This window comes from Pterocles gutturalis, unplaced genomic scaffold, assembly GCF_000699245.1.
Source record: "Pterocles gutturalis isolate BGI_N339 unplaced genomic scaffold, ASM69924v1 scaffold19112, whole genome shotgun sequence".
Classification (NCBI taxonomy): Eukaryota; Metazoa; Chordata; class Aves; order Pterocliformes; family Pteroclidae; genus Pterocles; species Pterocles gutturalis.
Window position 1 is genome coordinate 9,650 of NW_010108325.1, and position 24,997 is coordinate 34,646.

At 37.4% G+C, this 24,997-nt stretch overlaps 1 protein-coding gene across 1 annotated transcript in view; it reads right to left on the reverse strand.

Annotated features, from left to right (window-relative positions):
- Positions 1–228: 228 nt before the first annotated feature.
- Positions 229–24,997, reverse strand: part of CAMSAP1 (calmodulin regulated spectrin-associated protein 1) — a 25,132-nt gene continuing 363 nt past the window's right edge. The window contains exons 2-17 of the mRNA XM_010072609.1: positions 15,446–15,708; positions 15,096–15,257; positions 14,241–14,321; positions 9,636–9,777; positions 8,515–8,654; positions 8,319–8,415; positions 7,723–7,900; positions 6,912–7,006; positions 6,086–6,170; positions 3,292–5,731; positions 2,415–2,551; positions 2,123–2,331; positions 1,934–2,036; positions 1,451–1,566; positions 1,101–1,219; positions 229–751 (exon numbers count right to left, since the gene is read on the reverse strand). Coding sequence (XP_010070911.1) covers positions 449–751; positions 1,101–1,219; positions 1,451–1,566; positions 1,934–2,036; positions 2,123–2,331; positions 2,415–2,551; positions 3,292–5,731; positions 6,086–6,170; positions 6,912–7,006; positions 7,723–7,900; positions 8,319–8,415; positions 8,515–8,654; positions 9,636–9,777; positions 14,241–14,321; positions 15,096–15,257; positions 15,446–15,708 — 4,670 coding nt within the window. The 3' untranslated portion in view covers positions 229–448. The remainder of the gene's footprint in view (positions 752–1,100; positions 1,220–1,450; positions 1,567–1,933; positions 2,037–2,122; positions 2,332–2,414; positions 2,552–3,291; positions 5,732–6,085; positions 6,171–6,911; positions 7,007–7,722; positions 7,901–8,318; positions 8,416–8,514; positions 8,655–9,635; positions 9,778–14,240; positions 14,322–15,095; positions 15,258–15,445; positions 15,709–24,997) is intronic.

Sequence of the window (24,997 nt, forward strand, 5' to 3'; positions counted from 1 at the left end):
AAACCAAACCAAACCAAACTCAAAACACTTCACCCAAGATCTGTTCAATCCTTCTGTTGAAGTTCGGAGCTTGCCAACTTGAAGAATGACAGGAAAAGGGAGATGAATGAGGCGGAGAGGAAACAGAATTAAATTATTCCCAATTTGTACCGACGAAAAGCTTCAAGTAAAAGGAAATCCACTCGTTACAGATCTTGCTACATGCACAGTCCCTCATCAGCTGAAAGCCACAGTAGTCAGCATTGGGTGTAACAGCAGATTTGTCATTCATAAAAAACACTGGCAATGTTCCTTCATTCTTAATAACTTGCATCCACGGTTTCTGTTAAGAAGCTTCTTAAAAAGTGTTTATGGTTCTGCACATTTCATACCAAACTGGAGGAAAATGGTAAACATGTCTTCTTTCGATGCAATCCCATTCAGCGATCTTCTCCCCAAGAACTCAGTGTCATTTACGAGTCTGAGGCTTCTTTGGCACTGCAGGTCGCTTGGCTTGCCACAAGTGGTTATGAATAGTAAGAGCATCCACACTGACAGACATGGTTTTGGCTGGAATCACATTAAACTGTTTTCTGTCCGAACTGTACTTATAAAGTTTGTCAATCATTTTCTTGGTGATGCTCTTTGGCCCTGTTCCAGTCAGCTTATAGATTTCTTCAGTGTCAGGATAGTAGCAATAAAGTGCTCTAAACTGGCAGCCAGCATCACGGAACAAAATGATGTAGTGGTTGGCATCACATTTTTCTAGTTCCTGCATTATAAATAAAAAACCAAAGATATACATAGATTGATTGCAGTGAAAATTCTCCTGTTATGCCAAACTTTAAGCTTTCACATATAGCTAAAAAAGCATGTAAAGTTTTTTGAAACACTAGATCAATAACTATGATTTTCAGTCCTTCTATAAACTTACAGGTTGGACTCTTAATACAGGATCGTGTTTTCCGTTAAATCCACACAGTCACGCGAAGTGAAGGGTTCTCACTACAGGTACCTTTTAGGCAATGGCATTCACTCCACGGCATCAGTGGGATTATCAAACGAGCATTACAGATCACTTTATTGTTAGTGCATTAATAATTCTGTATTTTAATGTTTACCTCTAATATTGAATTCTTGTGTGGTTCATTCACTTTTCCAGCAAGACAGCAATGAGATATAGCATTGTGAATAATAGATTTGTTTGATTTGCTGCTGGGTTCCTTAAATAATTTTGGACCTAAGGAAGATAAATAAGTAAAATTTATTTGCCCTACGTTTATGAACATTAAGTTTTTCATTCATCAAAAGTGGAAAAAAAACCCTTAAGTATTTTTCTACAGTAACTTAGAGATATTAAACAGAATGCTCTTGACAACTTCTCAAAAATAACAGTGTCACACCAAATACACCACAGCTTTTTACGACCTGCTATTCGTAACAAACGCTCAAACTAAAACGAAAGAGTCACCTGTGTATTCTGCCACTGAAGCAATAGAAGAAGCTGTTGAAGCGTTTTCCCAATCTCTTTCTGTGTTTCTGCTAGGATTTCTGCTCAGTATTGGTAGGGACTCCATAGACTCAACTCTGTTGGGGGAAAAATTTTAAAAGTTATGCCAAGATTTTGGTTTTCCCCCCCTCCAATCTTAAATAAATTCACCAGTTGCTGGCCCTGAACGGAACAGGCTATTGTCCCTTTTCCTCCCCCAAAACAATCACATTCTCCCTGCTAGATTATCAAAGCACAATTCTATTGTTCCTCTGGGAGAAAACAAAACAAGATTGCAAGTTTGTACAGAATATTGGAGCTGGCAGCCACATAAAGCAGAAGATGAAATCACTGATTACTGTTGTGCCTCTATGCCAGTAACTGAAGCAAACAACACTGAATCCCAACACTATTTCATAACATACCAAAAAATAAAAAAAAAAAAAAAATTAAGCCTCTCTCTACCTCTGAGACGGCGTGCCACCGGAGTGTACACTTTCAGGTTCGGTTGTTGCTGCTGAGGCCAAAGAAAGACTGGAACCAGACTGAGCACTGCTCAAATTATCAGCTACAAAATAGAAGAGAAAATGTGAAACACATTTTGTAAAATGCAGATTTGCAGACTAAGTGAGAGCAACCAACCAAAATTCTTACGTGTAGAAGAACACTTTGTCCCTGAATCACTGTAAGATTCTTCACGATGGACGGACTTCGGCCGGGGTTTTTTGGGCTTTGATTTGGGCTTTCCAAGCCCTTGCTCCTCCAAAATTTGCTGCTGTTTCTTCCTTAGATATTCTTGCTTGATAAGTTCTCTTCGAGCTTTCTCTTCTTCTTTCCGTATTCGGTCCTCCTCAGCTTTGCGACTGAAAAGCAAGCACATTATATTGAAAATAAAAATTTTTGTCATCTTACAGATAGAAAGAAGTATTCTCTTCCACGTTATTACCGAGCTTCGTCTCTTTTTTGTTCAACTTCAGCCTCCAGCTGCTGTTTCCGAATTCGAGCCTCCTCAGCTTTGCGCTGCTGTTTTAAAAGGAATGCTGCACGTTTTTTTGCGAGCTCATCTTCTGCTTTCTGTTCATCCTACAAAAGTCATAGGGATAGGGAGTTTTAAAGAACAGAAGAAAATATATTAAGCTGGACATCACAAGATTGCTGAAAATTCCAGGAAGATTTTAGGAAAATATCAGCTATTACTTTTGGAAATCTTTACATTTGTAAAATTGATGAGTGTAAATCAGAACTGTGTTCAACTTCTTGTTGCTCAAGAATAATTTAAGAGACAGTTTTAGCATTCCCTCAAGTTTTTGAGGGGAAAAAAAGTGTCTCATCTTACCCTAACTTGTTTTTAAGCATGTCTAACCAGCACAAAACCTTCTAGAACTGCAAAGTACAACACAACTACTACGTGGGCTAGGATGGACAGCACAAATAACCCCAGCACAACGATAACCTTTGAGTCAGTATTAATCATACCATACAAAAGCAAAAGTCAAATTCACTGAGACTGAGACAGCCTAGCTTGAATTTCTTGAAACAGAAATTAAAAAAAAAAAAAAAAAGTATTGTCATGGCAGCACATGTGAGGTAATTAGAGTAATCATTGCTAAGCACAAATTAAGGTATGAAACATTCCAATAGCAGTTCTGAACTTCACTAGAAGGAACAGACACTTTTCATTTGCACCTACAGCCCTACAACTAAACCCTCCATTACAGTGCCTGACTTCTAGGCTGTCAGGCTCCTCAAAATTGGAGGAATTTGTAGAAATTTGCTGGGCAAATGTCTAACAATTAGCAAATATACAAAGGTAATATATTTACCTTAAAGAAAAAACCCACACCAGACTTCTGGTCACCTTCACTAATTATATCCGTAGAGCTATCCTGGTTTTCAAGTTCTCCTTCATCTGGAGCTTTTAAGTCAGACAAGTCTACTTCAATGAGATTAGCCTTGCTCCTCAGTGGCTCATCCATTGGGACATTTTCTTTTCCTGAGCCATCAGAAGAATTCAACTCTGTTTCCTTGAAGCTGTTATTCATCTCTTTGCTCAATTCAGAAATAATATTTGCATCTTTAGAGGTGGAGAGAACAAGTGCCCGTTGATTGCTCTCATCATGGAGTCTGTAGGTATCAAAGAAACACTTTTCTTGAGAACCACCTCCATGATCAGGACTATTTTCCAAGCCAATTTCTGTTGGTGTCTTTGACAAGTTATTGGATGGAAATGGTCTTAAATGCGGTAAGGTTTCTAGACTTGGTGTTGGTGTTTTAACACGTGCTGAATTCTGTTGTCTATCTTTAGCAACTTTCAGATCAGCTGGTCTTCCCGATCGAGGATTCCTTCCTTGCCCAAATCGAGGTGGTTTACGAAGACTGTTCATTCCAGTTGGAGACAGGGGCTCAACAAAATGGATTGATGGTTTTACCTTTTGGTCCTGAGAGTTGCTTCTGGTTCCTGGTGATGGCACTGATGGAGATTTCATAAGTAGTTCCTGTTGCTGAGAAATCTTTAATATAGCCTGCTGAAGTGTACTGATTGTTTCATTTAGTTTTTCAATAGAAAGATCACATTCATTTATATCCACTTCAGTAACATTGTCTTCTAGGAGGGCAACAGAAATAATTTTACTTTTTTCCAAATCATGTATAGCAGCAGAGTCTTTTGGTTTATGTTGCTCAGCAAAAGCTATGCTTTCTTGCATTTTTACTTTCGTTACTTCTTGAGAATCATTAAGCATTTCTTCTCTCTCCTCCTCTTTCACAAGAAACTCCTCGGATTTGGAACCCAAAGAAACTTCATCTAAGTCTTCACCATTGTGTCGAGAATATTCTTTTGCAAAATGTTCTGGTTTAAGTGGTTGTGGACCATCAGGAGATTTCCCTTTTTTAACAACATGCAAGAAAGCTGCCTTGCCCAGTTTTAATCTCTGCCTTGCTGATAACGCTTCCATCTTCTTCTTCTGAGCTTCTATTGCCCTTCGTTTCTCTTCCAACTGCATATGAAGCTGCACCAATTCCGAAGCTAAAAGATTAACATTATCTTTATTTTGTCTGTTGGGACTTTGTTCTCGCTTTTGTTTCCATGTGGTCAGTGGTGCTGGGCAGCTTTCTGATCCATCTGGTGTGGTCTTTTGTGAACTGCTTGTGCTGGACTTTGTTTCATAACTATTAAGTCTCTGAAGCTTTCGTTCAGCGAAATTGGTCATTCGGACACTCCCACTAGCCATTGACACACTGCTAACTTGAGAAATTGTACTCAAACATGGGCTGGAACGTCCACTAGCATCATCCTTATCTTCATGTTCTTTTACCTTCATATCTTCTTGCAATTTTGCAGATTCTTCCTCACCAATGTATTTAGCGACTATAGGATGGTCATCTATGACTACCAAATCTTGTTCAGCATCTTCTATGTCTAAGAGATCTGAATCAGAGTCCTGTCTCACCATAGTCCATGTAGTATCCGCAACGTGCGAATTGAGACTTTTCACATAACTTACATTGACTTTACTTGCTATGTCATCATCAGACTTAGCAGCATGAAGAAAAAATCCTCCTGTGGATAGTTCCTGAGTGGAAGGATCTAAACTGCTACTAGCCAAATGTCTGGAAGCTTCTAACCCTGCCTCTGCCAGTGCCACTGAGTCTGCAGTATCAGGATCTGCAACAGGAGTGAAATCAGAACTAGAAATTGGAGTAAAAGTCCTATTGAGGTCATGCTGCTCACCATGACCGCTATTTGTTTTCTTGCGGATCAAAGGCAAGTGTCCCTCGTTTAATCTCTTTGTTATATAACTCCTTTGTTTCCCCTCCCCACACTCATCCTCTTTATTGATTATCTGTTTCTCCTTTGCTGGTTTCAGAACAGCAGGCATTAAGGGCTCCAAGTAAAAACTGTCTGGTTTGCTTTCTGAAGTCTCGCTGTTAGTTTTTGGAGACCATGCACTTGCAACTATGCTGGGTACCCTGGCTGATGCATTCTGCAACTCAAGATCACCAAGGTTTGGCCTTTCTTCAGATCTGATTATTGCAATAAGCTCTTCATCTTCATCCTCGATTTCAACATTGTTCAGTAAGCTCTTCCCATTAGTTTTCACGGATGGAGGATGGGGCTGATTTTTTGGAGTTACGTTAACAATGTTGGAAGCAAGACTGTCTTTGCTGATTGATCTAGCCAGACTAATGCTATCACCAGACCCAGGGTCCACATCACTGCCGGCAGAATGATGAAGAGCAAACGGTGTTGGCTGAGACAGAGGCCTAGAAAAGAGAGAACAGTCTACTGACACTTAAGGACAAAAAGTTACAATTTGTTGAACTAAGGACCATGATATATACAGCTAGAATTTTTGCACCATTTCAAAAATGACCAGCAATACCAAGTAGCAACTTCAGATACTTAAATTTTCAACAGTCCTTACTGAAAATCACGTTTATTTTCAGTTGCAACCCTGAAATTAGTCATCTCTGAAAATGCACATTAAAAGAAAACAAAATCAAGTGACTCTCACTCCAGTCCTAAAGAAGTGATACCATATTAGTACAATGAAATTCCCACAGTGCTGATTATCCTTTCATTAAACACTACTGTAATACTCAAAATGCATCTGTTACCTGGGTTTCCTCTCTGGCCATGCAAGAACAGAACCTCGTGGCTGCCCGTCAACACGGGTCAGAGAATTAGAACGATGCCGATGACCTGAAATATTTTTTAAATGGTTAATGGTTTGGAAATGGTCTTTAAATTAGCACTTCTGCTTTATTTAATACCAAACATAATAAACTATTTCACCAAGAGATGGCAGCAGAAAACAGATTTGCTCAAATATTAACTAGACAGACACACAAAGCCTGAAATAAATACAATGAAAAGTGACCACATATTCATATCAGATTTTTGGATTTCCAAACATGAAATTATTCAATATGTTTTCCCTGTCAGCCCCTCAACCTTAAAAATGTTGCTAGAGCCTAAGCAGTTGGAATGTTTGGTTGGTACCTTAGCTGATAAAAGAAAATAAATTCTGAGCAACTCTGTGTAAGTACAAAACCTAGGTTTTCAGTAATTAAAAAAAATGTCTAGGCAAAATATGTCAAGTACTAAAGCGAGTTTGTCATTCTGGACAGCAATCTTACTTTATAAGACTTCTGCTAGTCTTATGAACATTTGACAAAGGGCCATTTCCTTTCTTTTCACAAAATTGACATTATTAGTCTTAATTTATTGCACTTACGATTCTGAGAAATAAGCTTATTAATATCTTTAAAATCTTTTAATGGAAACAGAGATGATTTACCCAAACTAAACATGCTTAGCACTCGGCTGACTGCAGTTTAACACAATTTTGCATCATTCACATTTATGAACTTATATTTTTATTCATTACCATATTGATTTTGATGGTCATCGCCTGTTGATGCAAATTCAAGCTAGACTTACCAGGGCTGTCTTCTCCCTGTAAAGACTTTTGTTGCTTTTGTCTCAAAGGGAGCAGTGGATGGGAAGGGCTAAAGGCAGGGCTTCCTCCTTTGCCACTAATTCAGAAAAGCAAAAATTCATTACTACAAGAATTTTTTTTCTATAATGAGAGAAATTATATAGTTGCAAAGTTACACTGGTAATTGGAGGTAATGGAGGTAACTCCATCATCTTTTAAACACAATAATATATTACTAATTTGAATCTAATAGAAATTACATAAAGAGAAGAAAAGGTTTTCACATGTAACAATACAAAAATAAACTTACTACCTGAAATCAATCTAAGTTTTTAAATAAGGCAGATGTAAAATGTAGCTTATCTAAACAGTTCATTAGAGACAAAGTGAAGGCTGAAAAAAGTTATTGGTTGCTATCAAACTTAGGCCAGCTGAAAAACCTTGTAATTCACCTTCTTGCACATTAGATCCTATTTAAGTTTCTTCTCACATCACCACTTACAGAATACGGCTAGTAAAGATGAGCTGCTTGGACAGTTTTCATGTTTCACATTTTTTTCAAAATAGAAATTAGACTAACTTCTTCTATAACACAATGGTGACATTTACCAGTGAGGCTTACTGGCATTTGCCAAACAAAGATCAAACATGCTACAGCAAAGTATTTATTTGAACTGGAGAACTGAGAACATTTTAGAGGCAAATTCATGCAATTTGTACTAAAATCAGAACATTTAGCAGCAAAAATCCCAAGGTTACACAAATGGAAGCATAAATTGAAGATCAGTCTAAACAACATGAAAACAGACTTACAGATAGTCAGGCTCCTCAGGGTGCAGGTAGTATCGACTGCAAGCTTCAGGGCCTGTCTGAGCCGAGGGCTGCAAGTCTGCTGGACTGGCAGTAGCAGGGCTAGCCATGAAACTTCGCTTCGTTGCATTAGAAATAGGAACAGGCGGACGACTGCTCTTCTGCTGCAACACTGCTTTAACTGTGCATACATTTATAACATTAACACAACTTATACTAGCCATTAAATAACAAAACAGAACAGGAAGTTTTCAGATTGCAGTACATTAGAACTGAAACTTTACAACACAACACTGAAGAGAAACCTGAAGTTATAACCTGTATTTAAAATACATATCTTACGGTGACCTTAATGGAAAGGAAGTTGTAAGTAAATAATTAGTGGGTCTAGGGAAAAAATTACCTGCCCATCTCATTCCAAAAAGTTAGAACCCAAGTGGATCCAGGACTAACTTTACTTTCATTTTTACTGCTTTCAGCAAGCAGAAAGTTTGGGTAGAAATAAAACTCCAAAGGAAACACGGCTGTGCAACAATTTAATTGTAATATGACTATTTTTAAAATAACATGCCAACATTTATCAACATTTAAAAACTCACCATCTTTTATTTCCTGAATATCTCTTGGTTGTACAAAGTCTGGTTTGACATTCTCAAACCACCAGAAGAGTTCCGCAATGAATACCATGACATTAGGCTAAAACAGGAAAAAAGAAAAAACACACCTCACAGTAACAAAACACTTATGATTTACCCATATTTTATTTTAAAATATATCCTTCATTATGTTTCTTACCTTTAAAACCAAAGGAGCATATAACATGTCCTCTAATGTGAGGTAAAAGCATTTGTTTAGATATTCATTTGAGAATTCTCTCAAAAGTTGAATATTATAGAGGCTGTCTGCAATTGATGTTACCTCCTTCAAACAAATATCTGGAAGGGTGAGAAAGATGAATAAGTTACGACACTATTCCAATGTATTAACCTTTCATCCACAACTAACAGAAACGCTACATACAGGAACTTCACAGACTGCTTATACACCATCATTTAATATTTATTGACCACCAGTGACATTTCTCTACCTGTTAAATACCAACAGATAGCAAAAGGAGGAAGAAAAACACAGTATCAATTCTGCATTAATTTTAGAATCCATATAGGATTCTATCTATCACAGTGACAGAAAAGGTAAGCAGGCTACAAAGAACTCACATAATGACAAAATACAAAAGCAATTAAAACCAGACATCTTGATTTGCAAATAATAAAAGGTTACTCCTAGGATTCACAGTGCTGGTTCCTTCTGAAAACATTCAGGAGCTCTGCAAGGTACAACATATCTGAGAATTTAAAAAAAAATTTTAAAATGTTGATTTGTAGAAATTAAATGCAACAAGGACATTGACTTTTTATGACAAACATTTTCAGTGAAAGAGAACTCATGTTCGCAATGCTGAAGAGTGGCAATTGCTGAAGACTGGGAGAAACTATTTTAAAATCTCGATTTTAAAATGTCAAATTATGTATTCCTACAGAAGAACACAAGAATTATCAGCTAACAGTAGTGCACGTGTATTCCTTTTTTTATGGTCTGCTGAAACCAAGCTCAGTTATTTGAGCAAAGAAAACATTATCATCTAGATCTATAAAAGAAAGGATTATTTTGTAGCTCATAATATACAGAGCAGAGCCTTCTAAATGCAGTAAGTAAAAAAACCAAGAGAGGTTACTTTTTAAATACACCAATTTTATGCAGATTCCATACGTGACCTGACTCTAACTCGCTGTAGCCCACCACCTATTAGATGTGTCGCATTTTTATTTGATAATGTATTTCTAGTTCAACTTTCAAAGACTGAATAAATGTTTTTGGTTTGGGGGGTTTTTTTGAAAAAAAAATTTATTACATACCTTCTAGTTTCATTTGCTCTGGACAATAATAGTGTATCACAGCTAGAAGAGCAGCACCATCACTACCATCCTTCATCAAATCTTCCAGCAAAGGAAAATAAGGTAATTGCCTGCTTGAAAGGTGGTCTCTTCGGTAACGCACCTAACAGAAGAAAACAAGTGTTCATATGATGCTAACAAGGAAAAAAAAAACAGAATTTTTTTAAAACACTGAATACTCTTTACGGTGGATCCTTTATAGCATTCTGCTCCAAGTCAAAAATAATTTATAAGATTATACTTTTCTCTCAACAGAAGCCAATTCTGAAGAGTATGGTGCTTCCTTTTAATTGTTCTCCTCATATCTAGAAGCAATCGTGATGCTGAACTTCTAGCTTCGTTCACACATTTTAACTTATTACAAGCAATTTAAGTCAAAATCCTTCCACACAGATGCATGAATGCAGCAGATCCAAAGAAAGAGACACAGATAATTACATGAAAACACTTAAAGTTGGGGGGGAGAAAAAACCAAAAACCAAAACACAGCAAAAAATAATTCCAATGAGCTAGTGATTTCTCAGACATTTCTTCTCATACATTACCTACAGCCACGGACTTGCCATCATGTCCACAGACAGCAAACAGATTCAGAACATCCTATGTCTGGCAAGCCAGCATACAATACTTATGTCATGCAAAAGAAAAAAAAAATATGGCCTTTTCCAAAAATGGCCAGCAAGAGCAGCAAGGAGGCCTTTTACATCAATGGCAAAACTCTCCTTGATTTTACTATAGATCCATAGCAACCTCTCCTGCAAAGCACCCCCTAGCCCTCACAGAATTTGGAGCACAGATGAAGAGTAGCTAAAGCCAGTCAACTAAAGAACAAACCTTGGCATTGCTTCTTGCAATTTTTGCAAGAAGTGTTAGTGGTGATATTTACTCAGCATCCACATGCTAGACTAGAAGGCTGTACCTAAGTTTGAGCAGCAAAGCGATCAGGCAAGTGAAAGAACAGTACACTACAGAGTTCAGCAGAAATACCTTTCAGTGTTGGAAAAAGCTTCCGTTCACACTTCAGTTCACTACTATCACTTAGCATCTAACAAGCTACGTTGACTAACGTGCTGGCCTAACATGTATTTAATCAGCTGGATTTTACCAATGGTATCATACACTTTCCAAGACAACCTGGGAAAGCTCTCTGCACAAACACACACACTCATATGTCTCAATGTAGGATGGCACAGGCTGAGAAAAAAAATCTGTTCAAAGGAACAAAGATCACTGATAATCAGAGTAATCAGAACCTGCTTCATTTAATTTTTTTGTACAAATATAAACGTGCTGTGTTAAGGTTCCCAGGCAAAGGCAACTAACTCTAAAAGCTCTCTCTAGATGCTAATGCTCTCTTTGCACCTGGTAAAACAAGAGGGAAATTGTTTTTTTTTCCCCAGCCTGAAGCACTCCACAAACATGTAATGGAATGTGAATCATACTGTACCACACGAGCATACTCCACTGGTTCCTGCATGCAGTGCGATACGGCATGCATCAGATCAGGCTTACACAAAAAGAAACAGTGAGATACACGATGGTGATTATTCAAACAAGAAACAAATCAAATGCACCAGCAACATCCATTATGCACTTGGGAAATGTGGTTATTAAGTCTGAGAAAATAAGTATGCACACTAAGGTGAACTGGTTAGCTTAAAAGGTTCATCATTTATCCACTTAGTCGAACGAAGCATACTAAAGACAAACTTCAGAAATTTCTTTTTAAACTTTAATTCCTCCTGTATTTAAAGTAGATAAAAACATTCCCTTTCTAATAGGCTTAAATAGAATTTATATCACCTACAGTCAATACTGAGAACTAAAATCTGCAAGACTTCCTTGTTTATTTTGGCTTTGGTGAAAAAACACAAATTTATCATCAAGGAAGTTTATGGCCTTAATTTAATTCCTTATTTTTTGCTCAACTATTAGTCTCTTAACTATTCAAGTCTTTTATACTGAAAATTCTGAATTCTTTCTTATATTCCAAGTAGAGTTTTGTGGTTTGTCTCCTCAGCCTTCATACATTTAATGACATTTGTATGCATTAAAGTGCAGAAATGGGTGCTACTGAAATAGAGATAACTATATTTAAAAAAAAAAAAAAAAAGAAATACAGAAGTGACACAGTGTGACAACTACTATGGAGTGCGAAATCTGTCAGTAAACCAGTACAATCTAAGCAGTAGTGGACTAGCAGTGAGACAACCTCTATTTACTCCTTCCTTTACCCCCAATTTGCTCAATGATATCCTGCACGCCAATTCCATTCCTGCAGTTTCTTCTACTCTCACCCAGTTGTCTCTTTATACAAAACATAAACGACGTTCCTGGAAAGGCTATCAAACGTGTGCCTCGAATACCGATGCGATCTCTAAACACGCCAGAATGCAAGTGACAAGCACGAGGCCAATATTTCATTAACTACTGGCACAGGTCATTAAGTGAGGCGGGAAGACAGGGCTCTGTCACAGAGTTTATTAGCCTGCAGATCCCACTCAAATTTCCTTTATTTCAGATATTTAAAGTTTTTACTGTGGTCCATACATTTGGTTCAAACAAATAGAGAATCATGAGGCAGAAGAGTGGGACCCAGCTCTCTGCGGAAAGGCAGAGAGATTGTGGGGACAGTCGACTGCCCGATGACACCTGCGTTTTCCAAGTGCACTGCTCTTCGGAATTTGCAGCTCAGACAACAGGTCTCATCTTTCCAGAGAGAAAATGAAAAATACCAAATCCAGCAAGTGCAGGAGGAAGGGTAGCGAGGCTAATAAAAGCCAAGGAACAAAGAAAAATCTCTGCAAGTTGAAATAAAACCAGGAAACTCAGACAAAAGCAGGCAGGCTTGTGTATCACAAGTACAATTTTATTATTTTGTTACATATAGTGGAATTTATATTCCATTTTCACATCTTCATAAAGAAAACAAGCATTTTATTCTGATATGTAAAAATGTTAATTCTGTCTTTCCTCCCATGATGCCAGCTTCAGTCTCATTAATTTCGCATACAATCCCAGCAACCGCCACTACAGGTCTAAACTGGTTTCTCAAATCTTCTAACCCCATCTCAATGAATAACGGTGTTCTGGTTTTGACAGATTTACAAACGTGCAAGAGCATTATTTAATGCACTACCGCAAACATCTGAGTATCTTAACTACGGATTCAAAGACTTAGCAACCATTTAAACCGACCAGCTTTTATGTCACCTTAGTGTTGCGATCAATTGCCTACTTACACCAAAAACAGTAAATGTACCCTTTCAGCCATTGTTAATTTTCTAGTTTTTTGGTGCTACTCCACATCCCTCACTCCTGCACCGTGGAAGCAATTTTGAAATGCTGTAATGTGATTATGCTATATGCTGTACAGTACGCAAAAATCATGGTATGAAAACTAAGCCTGATGACCCAAAAGCTTACACAGTTTTTTTTCAAAGACCATCTAAGAAGCGTTGTAATGGAAGCAAACACTCTGAAGAAATTTAAAAAGCCATGATTTTGTGGATGACAACTGGTGTAAAAGTAGTTCACTTACAGGTACTAATTTCCAATACCATTTGGAAGGAGACTGCTCAGGAAGCAAGGAAAGGAACGTAGGAATAGGAAAGGAACATCAGCAATGCAAGTTAAAAGCAGTAATACTTAAATGCACTTCAGCAATAAACACTTTCATATTTTAGAGGGGTTGTAGGCTAGAAATTTAGATTTAAAAATATTACAATGAGACCCAAAAGTCAATAGAGAGCCAAATAGTTAAAGGGACCCTTCAGACAACACATCAACTTGTAAATTAAACAGCTCTTTAGCCCCTTATCACTGAAGGATATTATTTTACATAAAAAGCATTAAAAAAACCTTTGCCACTAACTTGAAAGTTAAACAATTGTGCCTTGTTCATATGTCACACTTTTAGCCCCTTTGCACCACAATGCCAATTTGAGGAAAGAACACAGCAGTTTTTCTTAAGGCTTCATCAAATCATCAATTGGGAGCTCAGAGAGCTGATATAAATTATGTTTCAGAAAGATTTATTTTACATTCTCCAGAAATGAAAGTGTACCATGTTTTGCAATGTTAGTGCATTGTGATATAATTTCAAGGGAAAAAGGTGGAAAAAACTACAAACACACACATATAACATTTGAATGCCAAGAGTATGCTTACCAGGTAGAACTTCAATAAGCCTCTGAATATACATTAGACAATTAACACATGCAAAATTAATATGCCCCAAGAGCTTTCAAAATATAGAATATATATTTTGTTCTGTGAAAGCCGAGTCATATTTATCCATGTAAATTTGATACAAGTTATTTTAAGTTGAAACAAGTTATTTTAGTCCAACTGAAACTTAAAGGAAAGTCAGAAGATACAAGAGGGCTTGAAAGGTAAGGGTAGGCACTGGTGACAGACACAAAACAAATTGCGTTGCACGGTATCTAAGGGTTTCGAGGACGGGATGCCTCATACTTCTCTAACAAAGAAAATACCAAGATGTTGATATTTAAATCCATTAATCATCAAAACACAAAATCACAACTGAAGACAGATTTGTTTTACCTTTTGGTGCCCTGGACTTTCCATTAGTTGCTGTTTTAATTTAATTTCTTTCTCTGTTATCTCTCTCATCTTAAGGTTCACCTGAAAGAGCACAGCATAGAAAAGATATTAAAATACATCTGAATATGTTTCCACAAGTCAAGTTTTCTTCCTCCTCCCCTTACTTAATGGTCAATCCATTCTACAAACATAAAAAGTTCATAAAATAATGTGTTACAACAGTTTTCAAGACCAACTATCTTATTAGCAGTAGCTATAACCACAACAGGGGAATCCTGGGTTTGCAAAGGAGACACTCTCTTTGGAATGCAACTCTGTTGTCACTTGAAAGGGTTTCAGTAACTTAACCTCTCTCCACCCTTTGAAAAGTTTCAGTATTTCTGTTAACTGTATTCAAGCTAGTCAGAATTAAGTCTATCCGGTTATTTAACATAAAGAACACAATTTTTACAGTTTTCCTAATTTAATTCTTAATTGTCTTCTTTATTTTAAAATTTGCCTTGAAAAATGTACCAGCTTTATTACAGTATCCCTAAGAAAAAGAAATTGCATTTCCCTGCTAGTCTGATTCTCTTTCCCAGTGCATATGGAAACCCTGGGAATCCAAGCAAGAAGATGAAATTAGAATATGTTGCAGTAATAAGGGAATCAAATACCATTAATAATAATCTGTATTAGGAGGATATTATAACCAACTACCACTGGACTTGAGGTAGCAAGTAAAAACACCAAGTGGCAAAGACAATAGAAATGCACAGGGAAGAAGGATGGAAGGAAGACTCTCATCAGAACCTTTTTAAAAATCTGAAAAGTGACAATAAGAAACAGACATGCTTTTCTCAAAGCAAATTTTACCTTGTTAATCCAGAAAACCATTGCATCCTCCAAATCATAGGGTAGTTCTTTCGAGGCACTGAATGTAGAGAAACGCTTGACACTAGCAACCACCTTTTCAATGCTGATCATTTCTACAGTATAGGCCATCATAAGAGCATCAATCATCGCCATATGAGAACTCTAAAAGAAGAAAACGAGTATCGAAAAATAAAATCCTTTAAGAAAAAAACCCTATATATTCTACCTGTATTTAAAATGAAAAATTCCTGAGGTTAGTGACCTAGAAATTAAGAGCTCTTCATTCCATTAACTATTTTAAACAGTGTTAAATAAAAAGAAGATCATTAGGTGGATTTAATTAAGCTAACCATTTTGATTGGTGCGCAGCCCAGATCAGATTCAGACACAGGTGTATCATCACTCTCCATGACGTAAATCCCTTTTCGAGACAGAGCCTGGATCACTGACTGGTGTCCCTGCAGAGCAGCCACCTGATCCCCCTTCAGAATGAGGCTACAGACACGGCAGTACAGCTCGCTGGACAGCAGCAGCTTGATGACGGGTGGTTTAATATGTTCTTGCTCATATTGATCTATGTAAAATGGGTCCTTCAGCTCTTCTGGGACATTATCTGAAAAAACGAAGAAAAGTTTCAAGAAGTGGCACCACTATGAGGCAACAGTTTTAAACAAAAGTGAACATTTTTACTTTAATTCAAAGATAGCATATGAAAGAACAAAAAAACAAAAAAAGCACAAAAAATACTGAATGTAATTAAGTCTGCAGTTTCATATTGCAAATGGTTTTCAATAGGTCTTTGTGCTCAAATACTAATTAAAGCATATATAATTAGCTCCTGCCATATACATACTTCAGGAAAAATCCAGTTAGCTTCCTCAAAACACTAGAGTCCCTTTCAAGAAAGCACTTCAACATGGACAAAAGTCCCACTGTCCTCTATGCCTCTCTAGCTCTTCCCTTGAATAAGACCCAGTTTAATCTGAACGATACCCTATCACCTCTACTGATGAGTGCATCTTATTGATATTTTAATCTTATTTGGAATTATAAATCATTTACTCAGATCACAGGCTAAAATGCTGAGTATATCAGCTGCGCAAAGTATATATTCAAAGCAAAATTTACAGCTACTTCATGCAATATCTCAAAACATCTGTGCACAGTAATTAACCTCAGCGCTCAGTCCCTAAGAGGGGCTGGCCAAACACTCTCAAATTGAAAAAGAAAACTAAGCCACCTATGTCTTGGTTCTTAACTGCCACAGTTCATAGAAAGATCAAAATATCTGATTAAAACTTGGAGCATTTTAAAAACTGTTTGCAGAACAATTGAGTCTCTGGTGAAATGACTGTCTACATTTTTGAAGACAAGTCTATTGAAGCAAACTACTGCAGCTTTTCCGCCTTTATATAAAAATTAAAGTCGACGAAGCAAAACCATTCCACTTGGATTTGGACTCAACATGAATTTTAAACCAAGTCTAAAATAAGTTAATTTTAGAGTGTAGTAATACACGTGCAAACTAAAATGAACAACAAAGACTTCATCCTCACACATCACTTCTTCCCCACCAGTTCCTCATGAAGAATTTTATGCTTTTGCTACGAACCAGCACAGCTTCATAGCTGGCAGGAAAGGCAGGCACTAACAACAGCTAATACTCTGATTGCTCTAAGTCACATGTTGTAAGCAAAAGTTTCTTGATATTATTGAAATGACATAAAATGAGTTAAAAATAGATATATCCCAAAATAAATACTTCTATTAATATTCAGTAATCAGACTGGAAGCTGTTGATCTTCACAATAGCCCAGCAGTAATAACGAGAGTCTTCCACTCCAGGAAAAATACTTTCTAGCCTCAAGTGTGTTATCCTAATAGAAGCCCGACATTTCATAATTTTCAAACATAATATTTTATCTTATGCTATCCAGCCACTCTAAAGATCTTGCCCTGAAGTCACTCCAACAGTTCATTTTAAGTACATACATCTACACTTAAGAGAATTATTAATTTGGCAGCATATTTACTTTTCATTCAGCTAATTTCCAGAATAATTATATTTTTCCATTCAAAAAAACTCCTACCCACAGCATATCTTTGAACTGCAAAAAAAGCCACACACTATTTGTACACTGCAGAGCACTTTATGCTCATCGAGAAGAGAAACTGAGACAGAATGTTATCAATTATGAGCCAGAAGTACAACTCAAAAATATACAGGAAACCAGTGTTGTTGTAACAGCTCTAACAGCTACTCAGTTACTCATACAGTACCACCCTTGTTTTCCAAGATGGAAAGCTGTTTGAAGTTTTTAAAAATTAAGATCACTATTTTTCCTTTATGTGACACTGGATGCTGTGATACATGGACTATATATCCTGAAGATGGCTGGAAGAGACACAATAGAACCCCACTGGTACTATATAAGTAGCGTTTGTTAATGTGGGTGTCCATTTTTAGTAAAATAGATAATAAATTCAAATATTTTTAATCTTCTTAACATTAGTCAACCTGACTTAAAATCAAAGGCTGTTGAAAGCTAATTCCATTTAATGGTCATTGCCATTTCCAGAAAGAGAACCAGAGCTTCCATTTCTAAAGACTGAAAGATCCAAAAAAATCAAGCCATAAAGCAGCTCATACAATTCAACATTTTAGCTTCATTACAAGCAGCTACACCTTTAACAATCAAAGACACATTAGTTTTTACTAAAATGATTTGTGAAACCAAATAATAGAATCCTAGCTCATAAATAATCCATGAAGTAGTCCATTTCTGGCAAGAGCATTAGCACCACTCCAAGTTTTAAAGGCTTTTTTAAAACAAAAAAAAAATGCAAATTCAAAATGTCTGAAATTTGAAGTACTTAGATGAGGCTTTTAGCAGGAACATCTGCCCTCCACCAGCTCCACAGACCCCCGCAGAGCAGGGTAACCGAGGTGACCATCTGAACCTGCGCTGTGAGTAGCGGCTGGACAAAGAGCCCTGACCCTCCTCCAGCACACAGGCTGCCCAGCTCTCCCCGCAGACCACTGCCGCAGCAACCCCACAGCTCACATCGGATTGTCTTCAGCTGCCTTTTCCACAAGGCAGGCTGTGATCATTTTATAGATTAACTACAGAGAGCAAAAAGCATTCTCTTCAACACCAACACACCCACAAGGGATACAGTCTATTGCATTGGGGTCTTTACACAACTTATTAAAACAGAAGAGACTACTGGAACATGATGCTCGGCTTCCTGCGTGACAAGGGCAGTAAGACTTCCCACACTAATTTTCATTTAAACTAGCAATATTTTTATTATTTTTAAAAGCCTTTTCTAGCAATAAATAGCTCTTGTTCTTAGCGATGAAATTCCATGTCACTGAAATCAATATATTAAAAATAAATAAACAAATATACCTTGTATCATGGCTACTGTTCTTTAGTCTGAACGCTCAGACAAGAGATCTGAAATATTTTTCTCCTACATTCAAGAACCCTCTAATTTCATGTTCTGATCTCCATATAATTGCTGAATGGATTTGGATTGACCAGGATTAAAGATATGAGAATAACTTCTAGTACCAGGATTCATAATGTCAATACTATCATAAGAAGTTATTAATAAACATTAATCCTCCTATAATTGCAACTTATTTCACTGTAAAGACTTGCCCAGTTTTATTTTCTACATTAGCATATATAACACTTCCACCAGCTATCTGTGACAAAGGAACAGTTTTGTAACTGATCCCATATCCTGACTAAAGGCCCACAGAAATTTTAAGATATAAAAATCACATCAGAGCTCAAGAGCAGTAATATTAACTTTACTACTCAGTATTTGAAACACACATCTGCAAGTGCAACGTAAGAGACCTATCTTACCTTGTGCATCTCTGCTAATAACTCTTATCTGTAGTATAATGATACATAAACCACTTGCAGCGCCCAGATCTGCTCATTCCCCAAAAGGCCCTCAAAAATGTCAAAATTGCTACATTACCAAAAATCTCTGAAATACGTTTTAAGAGTTTTAGAACAATGATACACCATCAGAGCTAACCTAGCGCTGACGTAAACAACACAAGTAGCCACTGGTATTATGGACAGCTTTACTCGCCAGTTTTTATGGACTGGACACACTCCAAACATGTCATATGCTTTTTGCTTGCCTCGCTACAGAATGTGTCAATGCTCTTCTGAAGAAAATGTCCCAGTCTTTCCAAGTCCCAGTTTCTATAAGCATCTTTTTCAACACCTTACTTTCACGACCTATAACTGAACTTAGATGTCAGAAAAATTCAGTTCATTAAAACTCGTACTTTTACATGTTTATGCTTTGGAAATCAACACGAAAAACTAACTTCTGAGCAATCTAAACTATAGCCACAAAAATTTCTGCTCGAGCAGTTTAACAAATCCTACCAAAGCAAACCAAAAACAATTAAACCATGTCCTTTATTGTGCTTATAAAGGTCTCCGATACCATCTTAATTCCAAAAGGAAGTCACTTCTATGTTACTATTGTGTGTTATCAAAAAGCTTACAAACACCTTCAGTTTGTCCTAATGTGCTTTCTGAGTTGTTACCCCAGGAACATGTCAGCGTCAACTTCAACACAGGCTTTACAGTTGCCAGTTTTAGACAAACTGAGGTATTCAAAAGACACAAACTATAAAACCTGGTAGTTTTTAAGCTAACTTAAAAACAATGGCACCTACCACGACAATCGCATCTGTGAAAGCATACATGATTAATCCAGTTTGTCCTAAGTTTTCTGTCAAGAATTGTCAAAGAATTTATCACAGTATGGTCAATATCAGAGTTCGCCAGATCTCTTTCACACATGGATTTTATGTGAATCTTACAACATGTTACTTAGTTGCATGCAGTCAGCCTATTATAAAGCAAAACCACTCATTTCTGCTGTTTCCCACACTTACAAAAACAAAGTAATCACATTTTTTTTCCAAGCTTCAGCAGCATAAACTCTTAGGTGTTCTTGCCCCACTGAGCCTACTGGAGAGACACCTCTACCAGCTGTTTTTATAAGAGATGACGGACTCAAAACCAAACCATCATAATTGCTCATGAAGCAATTCATTTGGTCTGTTTCATCATAACAGTGAGTTCTACTCTCTCAAAAACCTGTCAGTTCCAAGTATAGATCATTGTGTACAACATTGCTTTCAGGATTACAAAAATAACTTCACTTGTAACAACCATCAGAGACACAATTATTGCCAGACTCTCCTCTCCTCACTTTAGGGTTGGGACCACTTCTTTACCATCTCACTTAAAAAAACAAAACAAAACAAAACAAAACAAACCTGTTCAAAGAGGATTACATTATTATGATTTGATAAAGAAAAATACAGCAAACTGAACAAATTTGACTTATCCCTTCACTGGAGAAGCGGATACACCCCAGATCTTATTTTACCTCCAGAAGCATGAAGAACTGGTTTCACATGGAAAGAGAGCCAAAGCATCATGGTAAACAGAACAGAGCTTATTCAAATTCTGAGTAAGATTTCATTAGTATCAGTATCTGTTCGCAGAATTATTTAGTACTGTATGGATGTCCTCTAAGCTGCCATCACGAGCAGAAGCTACACTTCCTCAGCAACTAAGACTACCTGCACTATAACAAAAACATTCTTTGTTGGTTCTCATTACAGAACTGTATTATAAACTCCGTAAGTGATCTCTAATACTACACGTGAAAATTTACATACAACAGGCAGAAAAAAAAACAAGCTAGAGACTTTGTATACTGCTGGTGAGAGTGACCGCACTCTCATTATCATATCTTTTGATCAAGCATAAAGCCACAAACCTGAATGAAACAGAAGAGACAAAACAATAATTATGGAATTCTTCACCCTGTAAACTTCACACAAGTAATAGTCAGTGTTGATGAAACAGATACTATTACAGAAACAAATGTTTAACTACCGAATATTTGCAAAACACAACAGCTTTCTTACAAGTATTTTTGCTATAGACCTGAGAAGAAGGCTGACAAAGGAGAGAAGCAAGGAACTCAGGGATTCCAGCAATGTAGCCCATCCTCACACAGCCTCTGCCAACCGGTAACCATGGGTAGCTACCACGGTCTTGTAAAACCTTCTTTAACAGGTAAGTATTAAGTACTTCAAAGACCAAAAAAAAGCCACAACTGGCATTTCCACTACAATGCATCACATTAGTGCCTGGCTTTCCTGCCTGTATCTTGCCAAAGGTCTCGGACTAATGTTAGCATTAAGACTGGAAACTATGTAAAGCTCCTTACTCAAATAAATAAATAAAACCCACCAAGTTCACTACTAAAAAATACAAATTTTAGAAACTGCTTTAAAGCAGCAGTGACATTTACTATGGAAAGGATTGCACAAAACCCACTTGTTCCCAGCAAGCTGCGAGACTGAAAAACTTCCATAGACTCCTTGCATATCTAAACTTTAACATTATAACCATGATGATGGAAAACATGATTTCTACACATAAACTACTGCTGACTCAATGCTAACTAAATCTGCTGAGAAATCTAAATTTTTCGTTGTCGTTGTCTATTTTCCCAAGTCGTACCAAATGAGAACAGACTACTTGCGTTCGATCTGGCTGCTGCTGCGCAGAGCCCGAGGGGACAGCGGTGCTGAGGGACCAGCTCCACCTCCCTCTGCTCAGCGCTGTGCAGCGCGTGGCCCTCTTACCGCTTGGCAATCTGCTTCATTCCACCGACTGTGAAAAAGCGCTCTCTCCCACGGACGGCTTGCCAAGCCTCTCTAAACCTCCCACACTCACCTCCTGTGAACTAAAGTTCCACAAACTCAGTGGAACCCTTGCTCCTTGGCCGCTTAAACATGATGAATTGTCTTTTCACAGTGTTAGTAGAATTCCTTAAAGTGGACATTTGGTTCTAATCAAAGTTTGCTGATGAAAAAGATAATTCTCTTCTAATCAAATTCCATTTCCCTCAAACGACTGTCTCGGCCAAATGGGCTTTACAACCTTTCAAGTGCATAGAAGGTTTCCAGATGTTTGTGCACAGACTTCTAGAGTGACCCGTGATTTCAGGACTCCCAGATTTATTTGGGGAGACACCAAATGGGGAAACACCTTCCTTCACAACATCTTTCCCCTCTGTCTTCCAGAATTTGGACAAACAGTTGCAAGACCTCCCTCTGGAGTCCATCTGTGACAACCAAGCGGCCACCACAGACAGACAGGAGGAGCTATGGGCTTCTGGAAACAAACCATTCAGCCCAAAGACGGGTTGTCTCTCTAGCAGTATTTGTGTTGGAGAGAGAAGGTAGCTGTGCTCAGCTGTTTGGCTACCAAAATTCCTCTTTTCATGGCCAGAAGGGGAAAAAATTTAAGAGGAGGAATGCATCAGCAAATGAAACAAAGCCCAAGCTAGGACTTCAACTCCAAATAATTTGTTATGCCTGCTCTCAGTAATTTGTCCCTGAGAAAACAAACAAAGGATGAAAAATTTTTCAATTTAGATGCCAGCTTAGATGTGGAGAATTCAAATATCCTGTAACAGTGAACAGAAAATACAGCTTCAGGTAAAACCTGCAGGGAGGAATGACTTTCAGTAACTACACTAGAATCAAATTCCTGTTCTTGACCATTCCCACATTTCAGCATGAGCTTAGCCTTACCCAGATGAAAATGAAAGCCAGGATACGCACCAGCATTTGAAAGATTAAGGCACAAAATTATGTCAGTTCATATATGTCAATTCCAAATCTAACATTTCAGAAAAACACTCTTACTTAGCCACTTGAAGACAGTTGTGAAAACTCTATCAGATAAGAATGACTTCAAAACATAAGACGGTGTTTTAATATTATAAACAGAGAAGCATTTTTTTTCCACCAAAATCACCAGAACTAAGACTAAAATAACAAAAAAGGCCCCAAAAACTCATCTGCCTAGTGAGATTTTATATAACAAATTCACAACAGCTTGGTAGCTGCCCAAGACCCACTAAACAACATCCAAGATCTTAACACAGAAAGAAAACCCTGAGAGATGACAAGTAAAGCATTAAGTTCAAATATTATTCAAAACGATAATCTCCTAGGAAGCTTTTTTAAACTCATCTCTCTATGAATTAAAGAGGCTTATAAATTTCTAAGTATTTCACACTGCTATTCCAGAAGTAATGGTTTCTATGTGACAACGCCTTGCAGGAGCCATTTCAAAAATCAAACTAAATTTCCATGGGCCATGGTCCTGCAATGATACACACACACAAAACCTTACTCACTGGAGCTAACCAACAACTCAACACCAGAAGACCCATCAAAAATATTTCTTCCTACTGTTCATGGCATTTAACTTCTATTAAAATGTAATCTGAACAAGCCTAAACACAAGTGGGAAAAGTGGTGAACGCTGCTACAGCCTTCTCTACACTAGAGATCACGTGACTGTCATTATGAAAGGTGGGGTTCTTTTCCAAAATTTTTAGTCAAAAGAAAGCCACATACTGCCAAATACAAAGCAGTCAACGTAAGTTTGCATTGTCAAGCGCATGAACAGAATTGCTGTTAACTGCTTAACTGTCCAAGATGTATAGATACAAACCCAAATTCTACAGCCCCACAAGACACCACCAAGAAACACAAGGCCACCAAGCTTTCTCTGCAGCGTAGGAACCATGCCAGTCAAATCTAATTTAGGATTAGCTTTCTTTCGAAACAAAGTCATAACATAAATAGTGTGTCTGCGTGTCTGGAATATCCATTTTATGTCTAATCACTAAAAAGTCTCCAGGAAACACTACAAACAATTCCAGAAACTGAAAAATATTTACATGAGGAAATGTTCTTTTAAGTTACCAATATGTTACTAACACCCTCCCAAAATTCCCACATTTTTTAAACATCATCTGACAAATGGGGTTTTCTTGTATCTTGTTGCTTATAATGAAATACCTTCACTAATATTAAACATAATAAAACCACAATTTTTAATTTTCCCCACAATCATTAAGATGATGAGAACACTGACAGAGCTGGAAACATCAAAAAAAGAAAAATAATTTAGAAAAATATTCCAACAAGGATTAATATTTAACCACAGGAATGGACTGCTTTTCTTCAGCCTTGTCACAAAGTAAGCTAGTGCTAATCCATTAAGCATATTATGAGTTTGGCGAATTAGACTTAGATTAACAGGGCTACCTCATTTTCCAAAACAAGACTCTGCACATGTATTTATTATATGTTCTGTTCAGGATAAACAAAAACCACAAGGATTCCATCTTATTTCATCATAATGAAGCTACTTAAACTCAAGATGTATCTAGTAACAATTCAGAATAGACAGACAGATCTAGTTCAAAACAAAACAAAAAAAGCAAATTTCAACAGATGCCAGGAAAATACTGTACAAGTGATAGACCAAGGATCTTTATTCTTCCATGTTTGACTGTAAAGGTTTATGACAACATAAGGGAAAGAAGAACTCCTCTATCACCTACAACTTGCCGTTTAATGCCACAGAACACAATTGTACCTGTTCCTTCAACCTTTCTTTTACATAAAAGTATGCTGCTGATCATAATGGATTGCTTTGTAGTTCATTTTGAAATCAAAGCCACAATCTGACAAAAAAAAAAAAAAAGTCCTAACTGAGCATACAAAGGGTAGCAAGGTCCCAGCATCCACTGGCCAAGATGACTAGCCAAGGAAGCACACCTGCGCCTTCACAGCCTGGCGGGGCTCAGGGCCTGCAAACAGCGACACACAGCTCTGTGGAGGAACGTCCACTTAGCTGACATGAGGGTTTAAACATTTTGAGGCGTGCATTCTTCTCGTGAAGAATGAACCTGTGAGCGTTCACCATTAGGTTTGCTGATCCAGGGCATCACGTAAAGTTCCTTATTCC